Below are 14,768 nucleotides of genomic sequence, written 5' to 3' on the forward strand. Positions count from 1 at the left end.
CCATACAACTAAACTCCCACCCAAAACAAAAAGACACCCAGTATAAAAAAAAAAAAAAAAAAAAAAAAAAAAAAAAAAAAAAAGAAAAAAAAAGAATAACAACAGTAATAAGAATACCATCAAAGATAAAATACAGATATATATATATATATATATATATATATATAACCAGATAGAGCTAATTTGACAAGAAATAAATAATATATTTCATTCAGTGCATCATGCGATCTCATGAAAAAAGTACATTCAAACATTTACATTAGTTTAGGAGACCACGTCTGTGCCGTTTCCCTCTTCCAGTTCCCTTTGGATAAGATGAGGTGGTCGTCTATGCGTTGTTCCAGGTACAAATGTATTTAGCGGCGTGGGACCCACCAGTACTACCGATGTATTTTGCGAACTTACCAGCGCATTGTCTGATTCACTTAGGGTCTCAAATTCGACTGAAACAGCAGTGGTACCTCCTTCGTGTGCAATATTTAACTGCACACACATGGCCCCAATAGGCTGCATTCCTGATAGCTCCACCTTTGCCACAATAGTAAGTCCTGCCGCCAAGAAGTGTCGCGGGTAATCAACACGCAAGATCTTTTTATACTCCGCAGGAAAGGTGATACGATAACGGCAGGGCACGGTGGAAGTATTGGTGAGGGCAAGGGTAAGGGCATAGCGATATCCTCGCACGACACGCCCAAATGAAAGTGTCGGCGGAGAAACAGTTAATGATGGAACAAAGTGATGCTCCTGCTGTGGCATCTCTTTCTTGATAGTAGAATGCATAACTGGAAGATGATTACCTTTCACTTGGGATTCCATGGTTATTGGTGATTCAGAGTACGCTATAGCTGCACCGTTTTCTTCTTTATTGTGTGCTGCTTGAATACTTTCAGCTGTATTATTCTTCTTGGTAGTGTTGTTGTTGTTGTTGTTGTTATTTGCATTTAGTTTAACATTATTCTTCTCTTCTGCAACGAGAACCTCAGTAAACCGCCAGTAATTATAGTTGGTTTTCTTTGTTTTTCTATTTCTGAAAAGCGAAGAATTAACAGGTGGTACCTTTGCCTCAACAACAGCAAAATCATGAAGTGAAGAAAGACGCCTTGTTTCAGTAACAGCGCGAGTTGTTGAGAGCGAAACCTCTGTTGGGGGTAATGTTATCATCGCTTTTGACCACATTTCTTCCTCCCTTGAAAGCAGGTATACCCCATGTAGTAACTTCTCAATTACATCTGTATCCAAATGAGCATCAGATTTTAATGTAACAATATGTATCGCATCCACTTCCTTTTCCATAAGATGACGTGTTGTACTTTGTACTTTAGGTATGAGAGAAAACTGTGCAACTGATGTTGCCAATGGAAGGATCTCAAGAGAATCCACCTTGGTATCTTTACATAATGAAGGAAGGAATAGAATATGCTCCTGAATAGCACCCTCAGCAAAGGAACCACTAAGAAGTGGACGTGAATACACTGGGTTAATGTCAGCCTTCAAACGGTTCAAGAATACCCTGGATACCCAAGGATTAACAAAAATAAGAGGCAACCCACTACCTGAATGCAGTACAATTCGAAAAAGGTCCTTACAAGGTTTTTTATCATAGGTAATCAACGAATCAATTTTCCTTTCAGCATATTTTGTGTGGCTTATAGCTGTTGCATTCTTCAACAATGATTTTGTGTTGTGGGTAGATTTTCCTACAGAAAATGGAGAATATGTGGTATGAGTCATGTGTAACGCCGATTCTTCTATTTTTCCCCCATTTTCTTCAAAGTACTGCACAAAATTTTCACATACCACTTCTTTAGATTTGAACACGTCTTCTCGTATTTCACCACAGCGACCAAAAGGAGAAACACAATATGAAGTGGATTCAGATAAAGCAAACAATCCAGCAAAAGCAGAATCTATGGTGAAACAATTTCCGTCCATCATTGGTCGAACATGCAGTCGATGTGTTTTCCAGTCCAGAACTGCCTCACCCCCGCTACGGGCATGTATTAACCGTAGTGTTTTTTCCTCCACATCCATAATTGTCTCAATGTTATCCACTAAAAGAGCCAAACGAGATGGATCAACGTCTACTCGAACCATCGGATATCCTGCGAAATGCCACATAAATCCCTTATCCACACGTGAACACGAACACCCTGTGCAATATATGACTCCTTCATGATGATCTGTAGAAGTCCATGTAACTTCCACTCCGTCTTGTCGTTTCAATACTTGTTTTCCTGTCAGCTGATCTACAGATTGAGAAACCAGGAGGGGATCTAATGGCATAATTATCCCGTCCGATTTCACTACAGTTCGTTTCCCCAAGGCAGTAACACGTACTATTACACCGTCATTATTCACTGTAATATAGTTGCCAAACATGTCAAGGCAAACACGGTAACCCCCTATATCTGGAGAATGCAAAACTACGCAACCATCAGCGTATATTGTGATAGCTTCAATATAGTGAAGCTTAATAGTACAGACTCCATTACCAGACCAAACATCTAAGAGAAGATCAATAAGTGTAGAATGGAGAAGTCTACGAATAACAGAAAGCTGTAAATACTTATCCGAAGCAGAAAAAATAACTTCTGTTTCATTTCTTAATAATGCTCTCACATTTGTTTGCGGTGGTTTCTTTTCTCGTTTAATAGGGAGAGGAATTTCTGAGACCAGGGATTCTTCCAAAGCGGCAAGAGTCGGTAGTGCCACTTTCTCCTTGTTTCCTTTTGATGGTTTCGCCTGTTCAAGTGCATCATGCTGTGCCTTTGCCTCTAGCTTGGCAGCCTCTACAGCTCTAATATAGGCTGCTTGCTCCACCGCATCAGTGTTATCAGCTACAACTTCAAAGAAAAACCTTAATACATCTTCAATAATAAGAAAGGAGCGCACCCCACTGGATATTTCAGGTGGAATTCCTTCCGGTAATGGCTCTTCTAGCGTCATGAAACCAAAAACAAGTCCACCTGGATTTGTTACTGTACAGTGCATTTGTCGGGTATTTCCCACAATACGCCGAACTTCAATGGTGGAACCATCATCAGCAAACATCCATTGAAGTTCCTGAGCAATACAATGGGCCCCACTTCCTGAAACCATTAGTTCCTGTTCAATCATTTCTTTTTGATGAAGCCTTCTCGAGATATCTTCATACGTGCGACGGCGACGAAGTGTAGTATCTGCCTCCTCAATAGGATCCACAGGTGGAAGTTCTTCAGTCTTTTTCCCTCGAGTTGTTTTCTTTTTCTTTCCTACCACGTCTTCTGATATTTCTTTAACCTCCCTTTCTTCTTTGTCATCATCTTTTCCCTCTTCTTCTTCTTCTTCTTCTTCTTCTTCTTCATCACTTGGCTCTTCTTCATCACTGTCAGGTGGAGGTGGGGTATAATATAATTCTTCTTTAGCGCAGTACTTCTCCATCTCTACATAATCTGAGAAACTTGTAGAACCGTGAAAAGCGTAAACAGATCCCTCAGTTCGTGAAGATCCATCACCACGGTATAGAACCTCTACTTCAAAACGACCCACCTTTTCAATATTCCTTTGCCAACTAAGGGATTTATTCATATCTAAAATTTCTTTTAATTCTGTGCGCGCTCCAGTGTGAATAATGCCAAGTGAAGTTACCTCCGTCACCAACTGCGACGCTTGTTCCATATTCATATCGAATAACTGACATAAAAGGGAAATCACAACCTCTTTCATATTTATTGATCTATTATTATCATCATCATCATCAACACAAGGAGAAAGTGAAGAATAATTGGTCTTATCATCCGCCAATGAAATATTTTCTGTGTTTGTGGATGTAGATATAGCAGAGCCAAGGTTGGTTTTCTCAGAGACCAAAGACTTCCCTGAACTAGAAAGAGCGTTGAGATAAGCAGCACCCACACCCTGTAAAGCAACATCAAAAATATACTTTACAAAAGCTGTGGCATCATCCTTGTCTTTGATCATCTGTTGTCTTTCACGTTTCACAGCATTAGGATATGGGTCTAAGTATTCCGGAGATATCCTTGAAAGCGTTGCCGCAATTTGCAATACACAAGCAGTTCGAAAAACAGATTTATCAAATGAACCTAATTTCCCCTCCCCAAGAATAGAATCGTATAATGATCTATGAGCGACAACATCTTTCATGTATTTTGGAGATGCCTCAAAAACTGGAATTGGCTCAATAAAAGCAGGAGGTGTTACAGGAACAGGAGCATTATTTTTTTTTTTGCTACTAACAGACTTTTTTCGCCCCTTTTCTTCCATCGTAGAGGGCGCTACTTCACTGGTTTGTGGGTAACTAAGGGGAAAATATGAAGGTGTATTCAACTCTATACGCAATTGCTTCCATTCACAGTAGTTTATATAACGCTCCCCGAGTAATACTACAACGTCCATTATAGCAGCAAAAACAGCTCCTTCTGTCCCTTTTAGGCGATACATGAGTGTTGCCCCACTATCACCTGTTGCAGCAGAAGAAGTGACGTTGGGTGTTATTATGGCTGCAGCATTAGAGGACGGTATCGCCTCTGTTGGTACATCATAAATATGAACGCAAATATCACTCAAGAAGGGCGGTGATCGCTTTTCTGTTGCAATATACTGTTGTAACTCTGCAATTAAAGATGATGGCGCCTTTTCTTCTACATGAGGATTTTTCTCTCTCTGTGTCCCCACTTTCTTGGATTCTCTCCGCCCCTTTCCCTTCCCCTTTGCGGTATCTGCTGGATATGGTGGCGTCTCAGCAGCGAGAGACCCGGAAAGCGGGACGCGACTGCTGAGAGCGACCACGGCGTGAAGGGGGAGACCGCTGTTGTGCAGCTCCACGACCTCTTCAACGGTGGCTGGACAAACGGGGAGGAGGACGTACGCCGCCGGCCGCTCGTGACCCCCGTCGTCCCCGTCGCTGGACGCCCGTTCCGCCGCCGCCGCCGCCCGCTCCTCCAGCGCTGCCCTTTCTGCCGCTACCGGGTCAAGTCCCTCCTCTACGAAGAGCGCCGTGAGGGCCTGCAGCTCCGCCGCCGCCGCCCGCTCCACTTCGCGCCGCCGCACCTCCCGCTCCACCGCAATCCGCACAAAGTCCTCCCGCAGCTGCGCTGCCGCGCTCTTCGCCCCGTCCGCCATCTTGCTACGACGCTCGCTAGAACGTCCACGCGGTTCAGGAGCAGGTGGACCAGCGCCCTTGCGATCCAACACGTAAAAATCCTTCGCAAAGGCGGGGTCACGCGTCATAGACTCAATGATTTTAGGGAGACATATGGTGTTTCCAGTTTGCACAGCAAAAGTGAATACAAGAGGGTTAAAACGCTGAAGAGCTTCTGCCTGTAGCTCTGGATCAACAGGCGTGGGAGTCACTCCACTTGACATGGAGGGAGGAAAAAATTAGACTGAAAGAGTATAGTACAACCTCTGAAAGGACACAACCAGCAGTAAATTTCTTCCTAAAGAAATTCCACCCAAAGGAAACACTATCCAATATATATATAAAAGAAGACAAGTTACATGGTAACAAAATTTTTAAAAAGTAAGAGTTAGACAAACAGAAAGAAGTGGAAAGAGAGAAATAGAGAAAGAAAGAAAAAGAAAGGAAAAACAAAAACATGGATATAGAATATAAAGAGCAAAAAAAATATTTTGACAAAAAAAAAAAAAACAAGAATAAGGAAACCTCCATACATACAGAGTGGTAAATATATATATATATATATGTATATGTATATACCAATTTTAATATCAGCTTGGGAAACATGTATAGAAGAATAGTTTTTTTTTTTTTTTTTTAAGTTAAGATGCAAACCCAAAATTTCCTGTTAAAGGAAATCTCAATATTGATTGAATAGTTATTATTGTATCACTCCACATCTTTGCATCATCTACTGGAGGGGAGCTTACAAGCACAACACAAATGACAATGGTAGCGATGAGGGATAGAGAAATTCTATTCGTCAAAGCAAACACCACTATCCCAAATGCAAGAGGAAACATAGCGATACGTGTACCATCTTTCCGCTCAGCAAATATTTGTTCGGAACTGATAAGCACCACTGGAGACCATTGTTTTATTGTTTGCTTGATATGACGAGCAAGTTTCTGTGCAAATACTCTTTCAGATGGTCGAAAAGAATTTAAAGCCGTTGCAGTAAACGAAAATTCCAATAGAGAGGCAGAGAGATCGGTACATAGTAACGTTACAATCAAGTAAAAACCAATACCATTATCAGATATAAGGTTGCTAACCCAGGAAACAAATGCAAGAAGCACTGCTGAGATGTATATCAGTAGTCGGTTCTTTCCACTGTATCTTTCCAGAAATAAAGGGGCTACGGTAGTCTGAATGAAAAAGACAATAGCCATATGGATACCAATTATGCTATATCTTAAGTGAAATCCGCGTCGGTCAATAAAAGGGTACAAGCACTGACCCATTGAAGCACAAAATAGAGTCAGACAAAGTGGAATAAAAACAATACAATCTCTGTAAGATTGTTTAAATAACCACTCCTTGTATGCCCCTACAGTTTGAACAGCAGGAAAAACCTTCGGTTTACGCACAAGTGTTAAGGACAAAACCCCAACAACAATAGCTGTACAAAACTCTACGGCGGCCAGAATGTCAACTGTCGAAGCTGGACCAGGACCATAGTCACCAAGGAATCCACCGAGCAGCACAGCAATAATAAGACTAAATGTAGTGAATTTCTTCATGTCGTAACTTTTACATGTAGCTGGAAGTTCATGGAAAGCAAACGCTCCAAGTAAAATGGTGTGGCGAAACAAACCATTCAAAAGACGTGTCAAAATAAAGAGAAAAATAGACCCCTCACGAAGAGCAGTTGCCATAACAAGAGTACTCATGGATGTGGCAGCAAGTGTCATTGCATACGCAGTCATTCCGTTAGAAAACCTGGCAAAACGCTCGGCCACAAAGGTGCTGTACAACTGGAAAAAATAAAACAGAGATTGACCCAGCAACATTGTACTGAGAGAGAGTGGAACAGCATCAATATGGGATGAGATAACAGGAAGTGATGAAACCGTAACAATAGTATCAATACAGGTAACAAAAGTAAGCACCAAACCAGTGTAGGTTCGCCATGTCGTTATATTCTTCAAAGACTTTGGATCTTGAGTATTTTTCAGTGATTTTGCCTTTTTTTTCGTATGTGATGTGGTCTTCCTTGACGTCACAATCATAATTATTTAGTATTAGTATTACTATTATCACTATTTATTCTTCTACATAAAATTTTCGGTATAATTAGCTCTAACTGTTATTTTCAAATATTAACTCTATTACCCAGAAAGTTTTTTTTTTTTTTTTTCCTTTGCTTAGTTACGCAATGGAAGTTCAGAATAAGAAAAAAAAAATATATATTAACGTAATACACAACAGAAGAAATACATATACATATAATAAGCTAAACTAAACCACGAAGAGGGAAGGTGGGAGTTATAGTTAAGCAGTCGCCAACCTCAGATTCATTTCCTATCGTTCATATTGAAACAAGATTCTAACTACATATGTTACATGAGCATAAATGATGAAATACAAACAAAAAAAAAAAGAGAGAAAGACAAACAAAGAAACTGATAGGCATCTAACACTTTCTCGCAAGTTGACTAAGTGCCTCAGCCACAGATGAGGTTAGGGGCTGGTACTCGTCGGCCTCTTCGGCGATAAATTCTAGTCGCTCCTTTGCCACCAACAACTGCTTCCTTCCTGCTGGGAGTTCTGCTATATTCACTATAGCCTTAACCACGTTGACAAGCACGTCACGTTCCTCCTCCTGCATGAGGAGGGCAAGCAAGACGGCTGGGATATCCTCATCCACTGCTTGCCTCTTCCCTGGTTCATATATGGTAAGTTGAGCCACTGCGCCGGTGACGGACGTGCGCACGCGCAAGTTTTCATCCCGCATGTGTGGTCTGAGCGCGGCGAGTGTGCGTGCATCAACGGCTGCAGTCTTACCAAGGCGGTAGGCGGCGGTTAGTGTCAGCGCATCGGCGGCCTCCGCGACGGCGAGGGGGTCCGGCTGCGGGGCAGCGAGCACCGCCGTTGCGGCGGCCACCCCGCCAGCCCGTACCACCTTCACGAACGCCTCTTTCACGACGAGTGCCCCGGCCAGACCCGCGCACCCCGCCGCCGCCACCCCGTCGGCCCGTCCCGCCGGCATCAACAGCCGCACGCAGCGCTCCACCAGACCGTAACGTACGAGTCGCATAATCGCTTCATACGCGTTGTATGCCGCACGGCACACCATCAGAACACGCATAGCACGCACCACAACCTCATTGGAAGGGTCATCAAGAGTTCCCAGAAGCTCCCGCAATGTCCCCTTGTCGTCATCCATCGCAAGGAGGAGATCAAGCGCCTTTGGTTCACGCAGTAGCAGGGCAAGGGCATCGGCTGCTTTACATCGCATTTCTTCCTCTTCATCATGGTGAAGTGTGGATAGTAAAAGTTCTAGAAAGCCGTATTTAAGACTACGAATTGCATTCTCCCTCTGCATCACATAAAGCTCAAGGAGATGGTTTATAGCTTGAATTCGTCTAGAGACGTTATCATTTAGCATCCACATCCGTACTTTTTCATATTCTAATTCACCGTAGGGACGAGTAAAAATGTTTGGATCCAGCGGACGTGGATACGGACGCATTTCGTGCATCATGATACATCTCTGGTTGCGCTCGAGACGCGTTTCACTATGCGAATCTCCGTCATCAATCGGCACGCCCTGCAAGCGGCGAATAACAGACCACATGCTGTCTAATTCTACACCAATGATATCTGCAACTCGTCAACCACGCAAACGCAGACCCACGCACACGTCACTCCTCATGAAAAAAAAAAAGAAATAAATAAATAATGGAAGAAAAAAAGTGTTAGAGGGAGAGAGACAGAGATGGAAGGGAAAACAAACAAACAAAAAATTGAATTTTAAGCGAAATGTCAAGAAAAAGAAAAAAAAAAATTATTCACAGTGTGTAGTCGTGACAACGTTGTATTTTTACCGTTAGGAGAGGGGGGGGGGGTCACAGTGCAAGAAGAAAATTCCACACTGCTGTTATACTATGGTATCACCTTCCCCTGTCTTGGTTGCAAAAAGGGAAGAAAAGTAGTTTTCGATAGAACAAAAGGCAGAAAGTCTAGCATCAGAAAAAACAATATCCTTTCCAGCCACTCGACGGCAGTACACGGCAGAATCTCCTCTACGTTCCCTGCTATTATTATTATTATTATTATTATTATTATTATTGTTGAAAGCTGTACGTCCAAGAACTACACGTGTAATAGGTATATCTGCGAAGTGTGAGACGTCAGAGTCTACGGTATCAGCCTCCGGGTATCGTGGAGGCGGACTGAGTGCTTGTCCGAGCAGGGCGGGCGGGGAGGGAGGGCGGCGGCTGTCGGGGATGGCGGTGGAGGCAAGAAGCGCCATGGCTTCTGCCCGCCGTGACAACTCTCGACTGCAGGCATCCGCGAGTGTCACCCACACGGGATGGTCCGTCACTGTTGGGGAACTCCTCCGGCTCCTTACTTCCGCTCCCACTACCTCTTGCACCTCTTCCCCTACCGGGTTAAGAAGAAGCATCACGAGATCCACAGACCCCATCGTAACAGTGACGGAGCGGCAGAAGAATCCACGTGCATCCGGTCCATCCCAGCACCGCGTAAGGCGTGCAACAGAGGCAGGTAGATACCGCCAAGCAAGACGTAGAGAGGACCCATGAGACAGGGTGTTAATAACATGACTCCATAGACGAGGAACTACACTACTGTCTCCACCATTTCCAAAGGACTCGTCAGCGAATGCGTCGGTTGGAAGTTGAATATCATCACCAATGTGTCTCTCAAGGTGAGAAATGATTTGCAACAACGAGCTAACATAAGGGTGACAGTCACTAAGGATGATTTGCGAACCCACCAATAAAACACTAGCAAAGCACGACCCAACAATGGTTTCTCGCTCCGCAATGCATCTTTCGAAGCTCCAACGCAAATCAGACGCCAATGCAAAGACCTGTCGTGACAATTGAGATGCTCGCACGGGAAGATTTGGTAATTGAGACTCGTTAAAACCAAATACAGAATTATTCTTTTTAGAAAAAAAATTTTCTGATAATCCTAAAAACAGCAACTCCCAATCAGGTCGTAAAGATAACATACAACTATTATTCTGCATATTAAAGAAGAGAAAACTTGTCATGTAAAAAATTTGGTCTCCTATAGAACGGCACCAACGTCTAAAGTCCTCTGGTGATTGATCAATTAAGGAACCAAGTTGCCCTCGTGGACCCTCTCGTAGCTCGATAACATAAAGTATGCGTTGCAAACCCAATCGTATATGGGCATCGGAAACTTCATCAGGGAACCCAACTAATAATGTTGTCGGGCAATCACACCGATCCAATACGCCTTTTTCAGGGTTAATAGTCATTAATGATGCATTATTTAGCGTCAACAAACACAAAGCTATTTTAACACCATCAAGACGAACAATACAACAGTCACTACCCCATATATTATGCATCTTACAGTCGGCAATACAAAAAGATGTTACAAATTGCATGAGTGGTCCAATAAACATACGACGCAAAGTTTCTGGAAAGGGACTAAAAGGAGAATTCAAGGAATCATTATTTTTGTGATCATCAGGTTCAGGGGAAAATATCCAGCGAGAATGACTCAAATAAATAAGTTCATTGCTACCCTCAACACAAGATTGATGGCAGAAGATGCATGTAAATCGAGATAAAATCTCACGTATAGGAAGTACATATAAGTTAAGGGAACCCAAATCAGTACAACAAAAACGTGTTGTCTCAAACTTTCCTTGACTACGATAATTTATATCACAAGGACGAAGCACACCAATCTCAAGAAGAGGTACGGAATAACGATTATATGCTTCGAGACGCTCACAGAGAAAAAAAAGGGAAAGTGATTTGAGAATGTATTCTCCTGTGATAGTCCCTTCACTATCAGCATGATACTTCATATGCTCATAAAAAAAACGAATAAGTTCTACAAGTGTTACCTGAGGAACGGAAAAACGCTGGGTGGAACTGCAACATGTGATAAGTGCCTCCCGAAGCGTTTCCGTACTTTCTGCAGGCGCCTGCCTCTCCATTACTTCAAGATGTCTCGATGCATGTTGAACAGATTCACTCTTCGCATCCACAAGAATTGTTCGTGAAAACGGTTGGTGTTGATGCTGACTAGCGCCACCGCTACGCACACCGCCTCGTCCTGTAGAAAATGAGGCAAATTCACCTCCAACCACTGTGATTAGTGGGGCGCTGATAAATAGCATGTGTCGGCGGAGAACTTCATTCGCCTGAGCTGCTGTGTACATTTCCTAACACAAACGAATTGAATACACAAATACAAAACCATGCCCTCACTCACAGCATTATTATTATTATTATTATTATTATTTTTTACAAGGATGAAAATAAAAATAAAAACAAAAATAGAATTTAAAGATTGAAGCAAGAACAGGAGAATGCAAAATATATATATATATATATATATATATATATTTATATCCCAACGCACCTCCACAATCTCTATCACCGATCGAAAATATAACACCACTGTACTAAAAATCACCCCTATCCATATTCTTTTTTTTTTTTTATCTTTTTTATAATGTACGCTAAAGCTTAGAGTAGTAATCCTTTGAGAGGCGCAGAACTGTCTGTTGAGAAGTACTCATCCACAGCAATCCATCCCGTCCGTACATGCGACCCTCATTTAATCCCCTGCTATGCGCCGCCCAAGGACTGTAGACTTCATAGAGGAACCAGTCATCAACGCGAATATTTTCAGGGTGGTGGAAGTGGATTGTGTGGTCAAGGCTTGTGATAAAGCGAAGGGATGAATTTGGGAAACCGTGAGGAAACAGTGATGCAAACGCCAAAATAAAGTCTGAGAGCCAACATGCCACAATTATGTGTAACCGATCTTCAGGGATACCACTCCTAGATTTCAACAAATTCCATCCTTCAACATTAAGCCGTAACCAAACGTCCCACGGGTTTATACTCTGAATGTTGCAAAGATCCATGAAGTTTAAGTATTTCACCTGAGCAATATCTTTTTCTTCAGACTCTACTTCCTGCTGCTTGCATGAGGTTTCCAAATGCTCTATATATTTCGAAATGGAACAATTTCTTCTTCCTGTAGCCGAAGAAGCACCTGTCATACAGAAGGGACTGCACATCTGATGTTCAATACCCCCACGTTCTCGTTTACTAAATCCAACAAACGCAACTAGGATTATCCTTTCCTGTTGAGTAGCGGTTACAAGTCTTGTACAAAAAGAGCGACCATTATGTAATGACTTCACAGTGTATAGTATCTGTTCCCCACATTCACTTTTTCCAGCAGAGACAAACTTCACCTGAAGGCTGTTGATGTTCATTTTAGAAGCATCCACTGTGCGGTATGCGGCCTCAGTACAATGTGCCACCAACTGTCCACCGTACGTCGCTTTAGAAAGAAAAGGCGTCCATAAGTATATACTTCGAAAACTATTATCACCAACGTTTTCCAACTTGAGAGCACGAGCAAATAAGACTTTGAAATCTTTCAGAAAATCGTGGAGCTCCATTAACGATATTTCCCAAAAGCGTAAACTCCTTTAAATTTAAAAGAAAAGAAAAGGTATGTTTGTAGCACTAAAAAAATTCAAGAAGGATGCAATAAAGATAAAGATATACTCAACCAACCTTATTAGATTTTGATAATTAAAAATGTTATATTAAGAGTATATATATATATATATATATATATATAGAGAGAGAGAGAGAGAGAGAGAGAGAGTCAATTCTTTCAGATTTTACTCTTGCTGACGTCGCAACATCTCTAGTGCATCAAGACGTTCCTCCTTGAGAAGTTTCCGCTGCAAAGACATTGTCTCATCATGTGTCAAAAAGTAGTTTGGTGGCACATCATCAAGAATTCGCTGAATTTCAGTCTCAGAAAGTGACCCCCCAAATGTACGACGCACAATCGCTTCCACAGGGATTCTATAGTGTCTGTATTTTTCAGTCATCGCCTGCACTGCCTCTTTGTATGACTCTTCCGTATTTCTGTCAAGAATATTCTTGCTGTCAAACTGTCTACACGAAATATTTGTCTCCCGAGGGTTCATATCCATTCCTTTCAGTAGGTCATCTGTTGATGAGACCCCTTTCTCTTTGCAGTGCGGAACAACAGCATCAACAGACTTTGCGACTATTGCAGCATCACCATTCGCCTCACGTCGTTTTCTCTCTGCAACAAAAAGAGTGTGGCGCGCACGGATGCTTTCCCCACCATCTGGCAAACGGCTCAGTAACAGCGGGTGGCTCAGCAGTCGCTCACAACGCTCAATGTGCACGAGAAGCAGATGAGTTGGTAGTGTGTTAACGTCACTGTCAGCATCCATCACTGATATTTTTCGTTCCCTTCCTTCCTACCTTCTTTCTGGGTGACGAATAGAGTATATATGTGAATAGGGACACGGTACCACGTAGAAGAGATAACATGATCATAACCACCAATATAATTTATAACGTTCATCAATTTATTACCATGATGTAAAAGTCTTGAACACATACCTCAACCTTTCACTTTTTTTTCAAAAAAAAAAATTTTTTTTTTTCTCTCTTTCTCTCTCTCTTTCTTTTCCCCCTCTCTCAATTTGAATTAACTTTTTCCTTACTTAATATGTTTTATTGACACGCGTTGTGTGGTCGAAAAGGAAATAGCTTTCGTGTATTTTCATAAATACTCACAGCCAGAGCTTCTATCGATGGCACCTTCTCACGGTGGAGTTCGTAGATAACTTCAAGAACTCGTACAATGTGGCAAGGCTCACAGCGAGACTTAACCAAGGACCCTTCAACAAATTTCTCTTTGCGACAAGTAGGAAATGATGCGAGTAATGCCTCAGATACTCCACCACATTTCGCTGCGCCCATCAACACTTCATGTGAAGCGTGTGTGTTGCGCATCTCACACCACGGCCCATCTGTTTCGATCATGATTCTATCTAGCGAAATGGACTTCACAACATCAATATTATCAGCTGATTTTAGACTACATCCGTTTACTCCAATGTAAAGACCCAATTCTAAAAGCATTTCCAATTCTTTTTTTGACCCAGTAAAGCTGTGAACAACTCCACCATTAAATTTATGACGGTATTGCTTAAGGATATTGTAAAAGTCATCTCCAGTGTTACGATCATGAAGAAAGAGGGGAAGTTCAAACTCCTCCGCCAGCTCCAACTGTTTAATAAAGTATGGCAACTGCACTTCCTTGTCGCAAAAGAAAAGACGATCATAGTCCAAACCAATCTCACCAACAGCCGCAACACATCCACCATCTTTTTTCACCGTGTGCTCCGCTACCAATACACGTAGGTCATTATAGTATCGCTCTGGATCCTGCACAAACTCACCGCACCTCGTCGGATGACAACCTACAGTACAAAAACACTGAAGATCGTTAGAGTTATACTTCTTGCAAAGTGCAATCGCCTGACGACTTTCTTCTAAAGAACCGGCAGTTATAAGAAGGCAGCGCACACCAACAGTAACTGCACGTGAGAGAACCGCTTCTATGTCAGCCACATGTCTTTTATGGCCATGATAAATGCCTTGATACATACCATCGGTCAGATTGATGCCAATATCAATCATAGGCAAACGAACCATCGTACAAGTCACCACTCACAAAAGAACAGCAAACAACAAAGCAGAACAAAAAAAAAAAAAAA

General features: G+C 42.2%; 7 protein-coding genes across 7 annotated transcripts; all 7 read right to left on the reverse strand.

Annotated features, from left to right (window-relative positions):
• Positions 1 to 264: 264 nt before the first annotated feature.
• TM35_000161120 (uncharacterized protein) lies at positions 265 to 5,364 on the reverse strand (the record flags this gene model as incomplete). The annotated part of the gene is made up of 1 exon (XM_029025984.1): positions 265 to 5,364. One exon carries the CDS (start codon positions 5,362 to 5,364, stop codon positions 265 to 267), a length of 5,100 nt encoding a protein of 1,699 aa, XP_028882540.1.
• A 417-nt stretch (positions 5,365 to 5,781) lies between these two features.
• Positions 5,782 to 7,191, reverse strand: TM35_000161130 (putative retrotransposon hot spot (RHS) protein; the record flags this gene model as incomplete). Its single annotated transcript, XM_029025985.1, has 1 exon — positions 5,782 to 7,191. One exon carries the CDS (start codon positions 7,189 to 7,191, stop codon positions 5,782 to 5,784), a length of 1,410 nt encoding a protein of 469 aa, XP_028882541.1.
• A 404-nt stretch (positions 7,192 to 7,595) lies between these two features.
• On the reverse strand, positions 7,596 to 8,759 carry TM35_000161140 (uncharacterized protein; the record flags this gene model as incomplete). The annotated part of the gene is made up of 1 exon (XM_029025986.1): positions 7,596 to 8,759. One exon carries the CDS (start codon positions 8,757 to 8,759, stop codon positions 7,596 to 7,598), a length of 1,164 nt encoding a protein of 387 aa, XP_028882542.1.
• A 303-nt stretch (positions 8,760 to 9,062) lies between these two features.
• Positions 9,063 to 11,354, reverse strand: TM35_000161150 (putative protein kinase; the record flags this gene model as incomplete). The annotated part of the gene is made up of 1 exon (XM_029025987.1): positions 9,063 to 11,354. The coding sequence occupies one exon, from the start codon at positions 11,352 to 11,354 to the stop codon at positions 9,063 to 9,065; it is 2,292 nt and encodes a 763-aa protein (XP_028882543.1).
• Positions 11,355 to 11,657: 303 nt separating this feature from the next.
• Positions 11,658 to 12,614, reverse strand: TM35_000161160 (putative acyl-CoA thioesterase; the record flags this gene model as incomplete). The annotated part of the gene is made up of 1 exon (XM_029025988.1): positions 11,658 to 12,614. One exon carries the CDS (start codon positions 12,612 to 12,614, stop codon positions 11,658 to 11,660), a length of 957 nt encoding a protein of 318 aa, XP_028882544.1.
• Positions 12,615 to 12,842: 228 nt separating this feature from the next.
• On the reverse strand, positions 12,843 to 13,433 carry TM35_000161170 (putative protein kinase; the record flags this gene model as incomplete). Its single annotated transcript, XM_029025989.1, has 1 exon — positions 12,843 to 13,433. The coding sequence occupies one exon, from the start codon at positions 13,431 to 13,433 to the stop codon at positions 12,843 to 12,845; it is 591 nt and encodes a 196-aa protein (XP_028882545.1).
• A 286-nt stretch (positions 13,434 to 13,719) lies between these two features.
• On the reverse strand, positions 13,720 to 14,691 carry TM35_000161180 (tatD related deoxyribonuclease; the record flags this gene model as incomplete). Its single annotated transcript, XM_029025990.1, has 1 exon — positions 13,720 to 14,691. The coding sequence occupies one exon, from the start codon at positions 14,689 to 14,691 to the stop codon at positions 13,720 to 13,722; it is 972 nt and encodes a 323-aa protein (XP_028882546.1).
• Positions 14,692 to 14,768: the final 77 nt, after the last annotated feature.

This window comes from Trypanosoma theileri (genome assembly GCF_002087225.1).
Source record: "Trypanosoma theileri isolate Edinburgh chromosome Unknown TM35_Tth_16_V1, whole genome shotgun sequence".
NCBI lineage: Eukaryota > Euglenozoa > Kinetoplastea > Trypanosomatida > Trypanosomatidae > Trypanosoma > Trypanosoma theileri.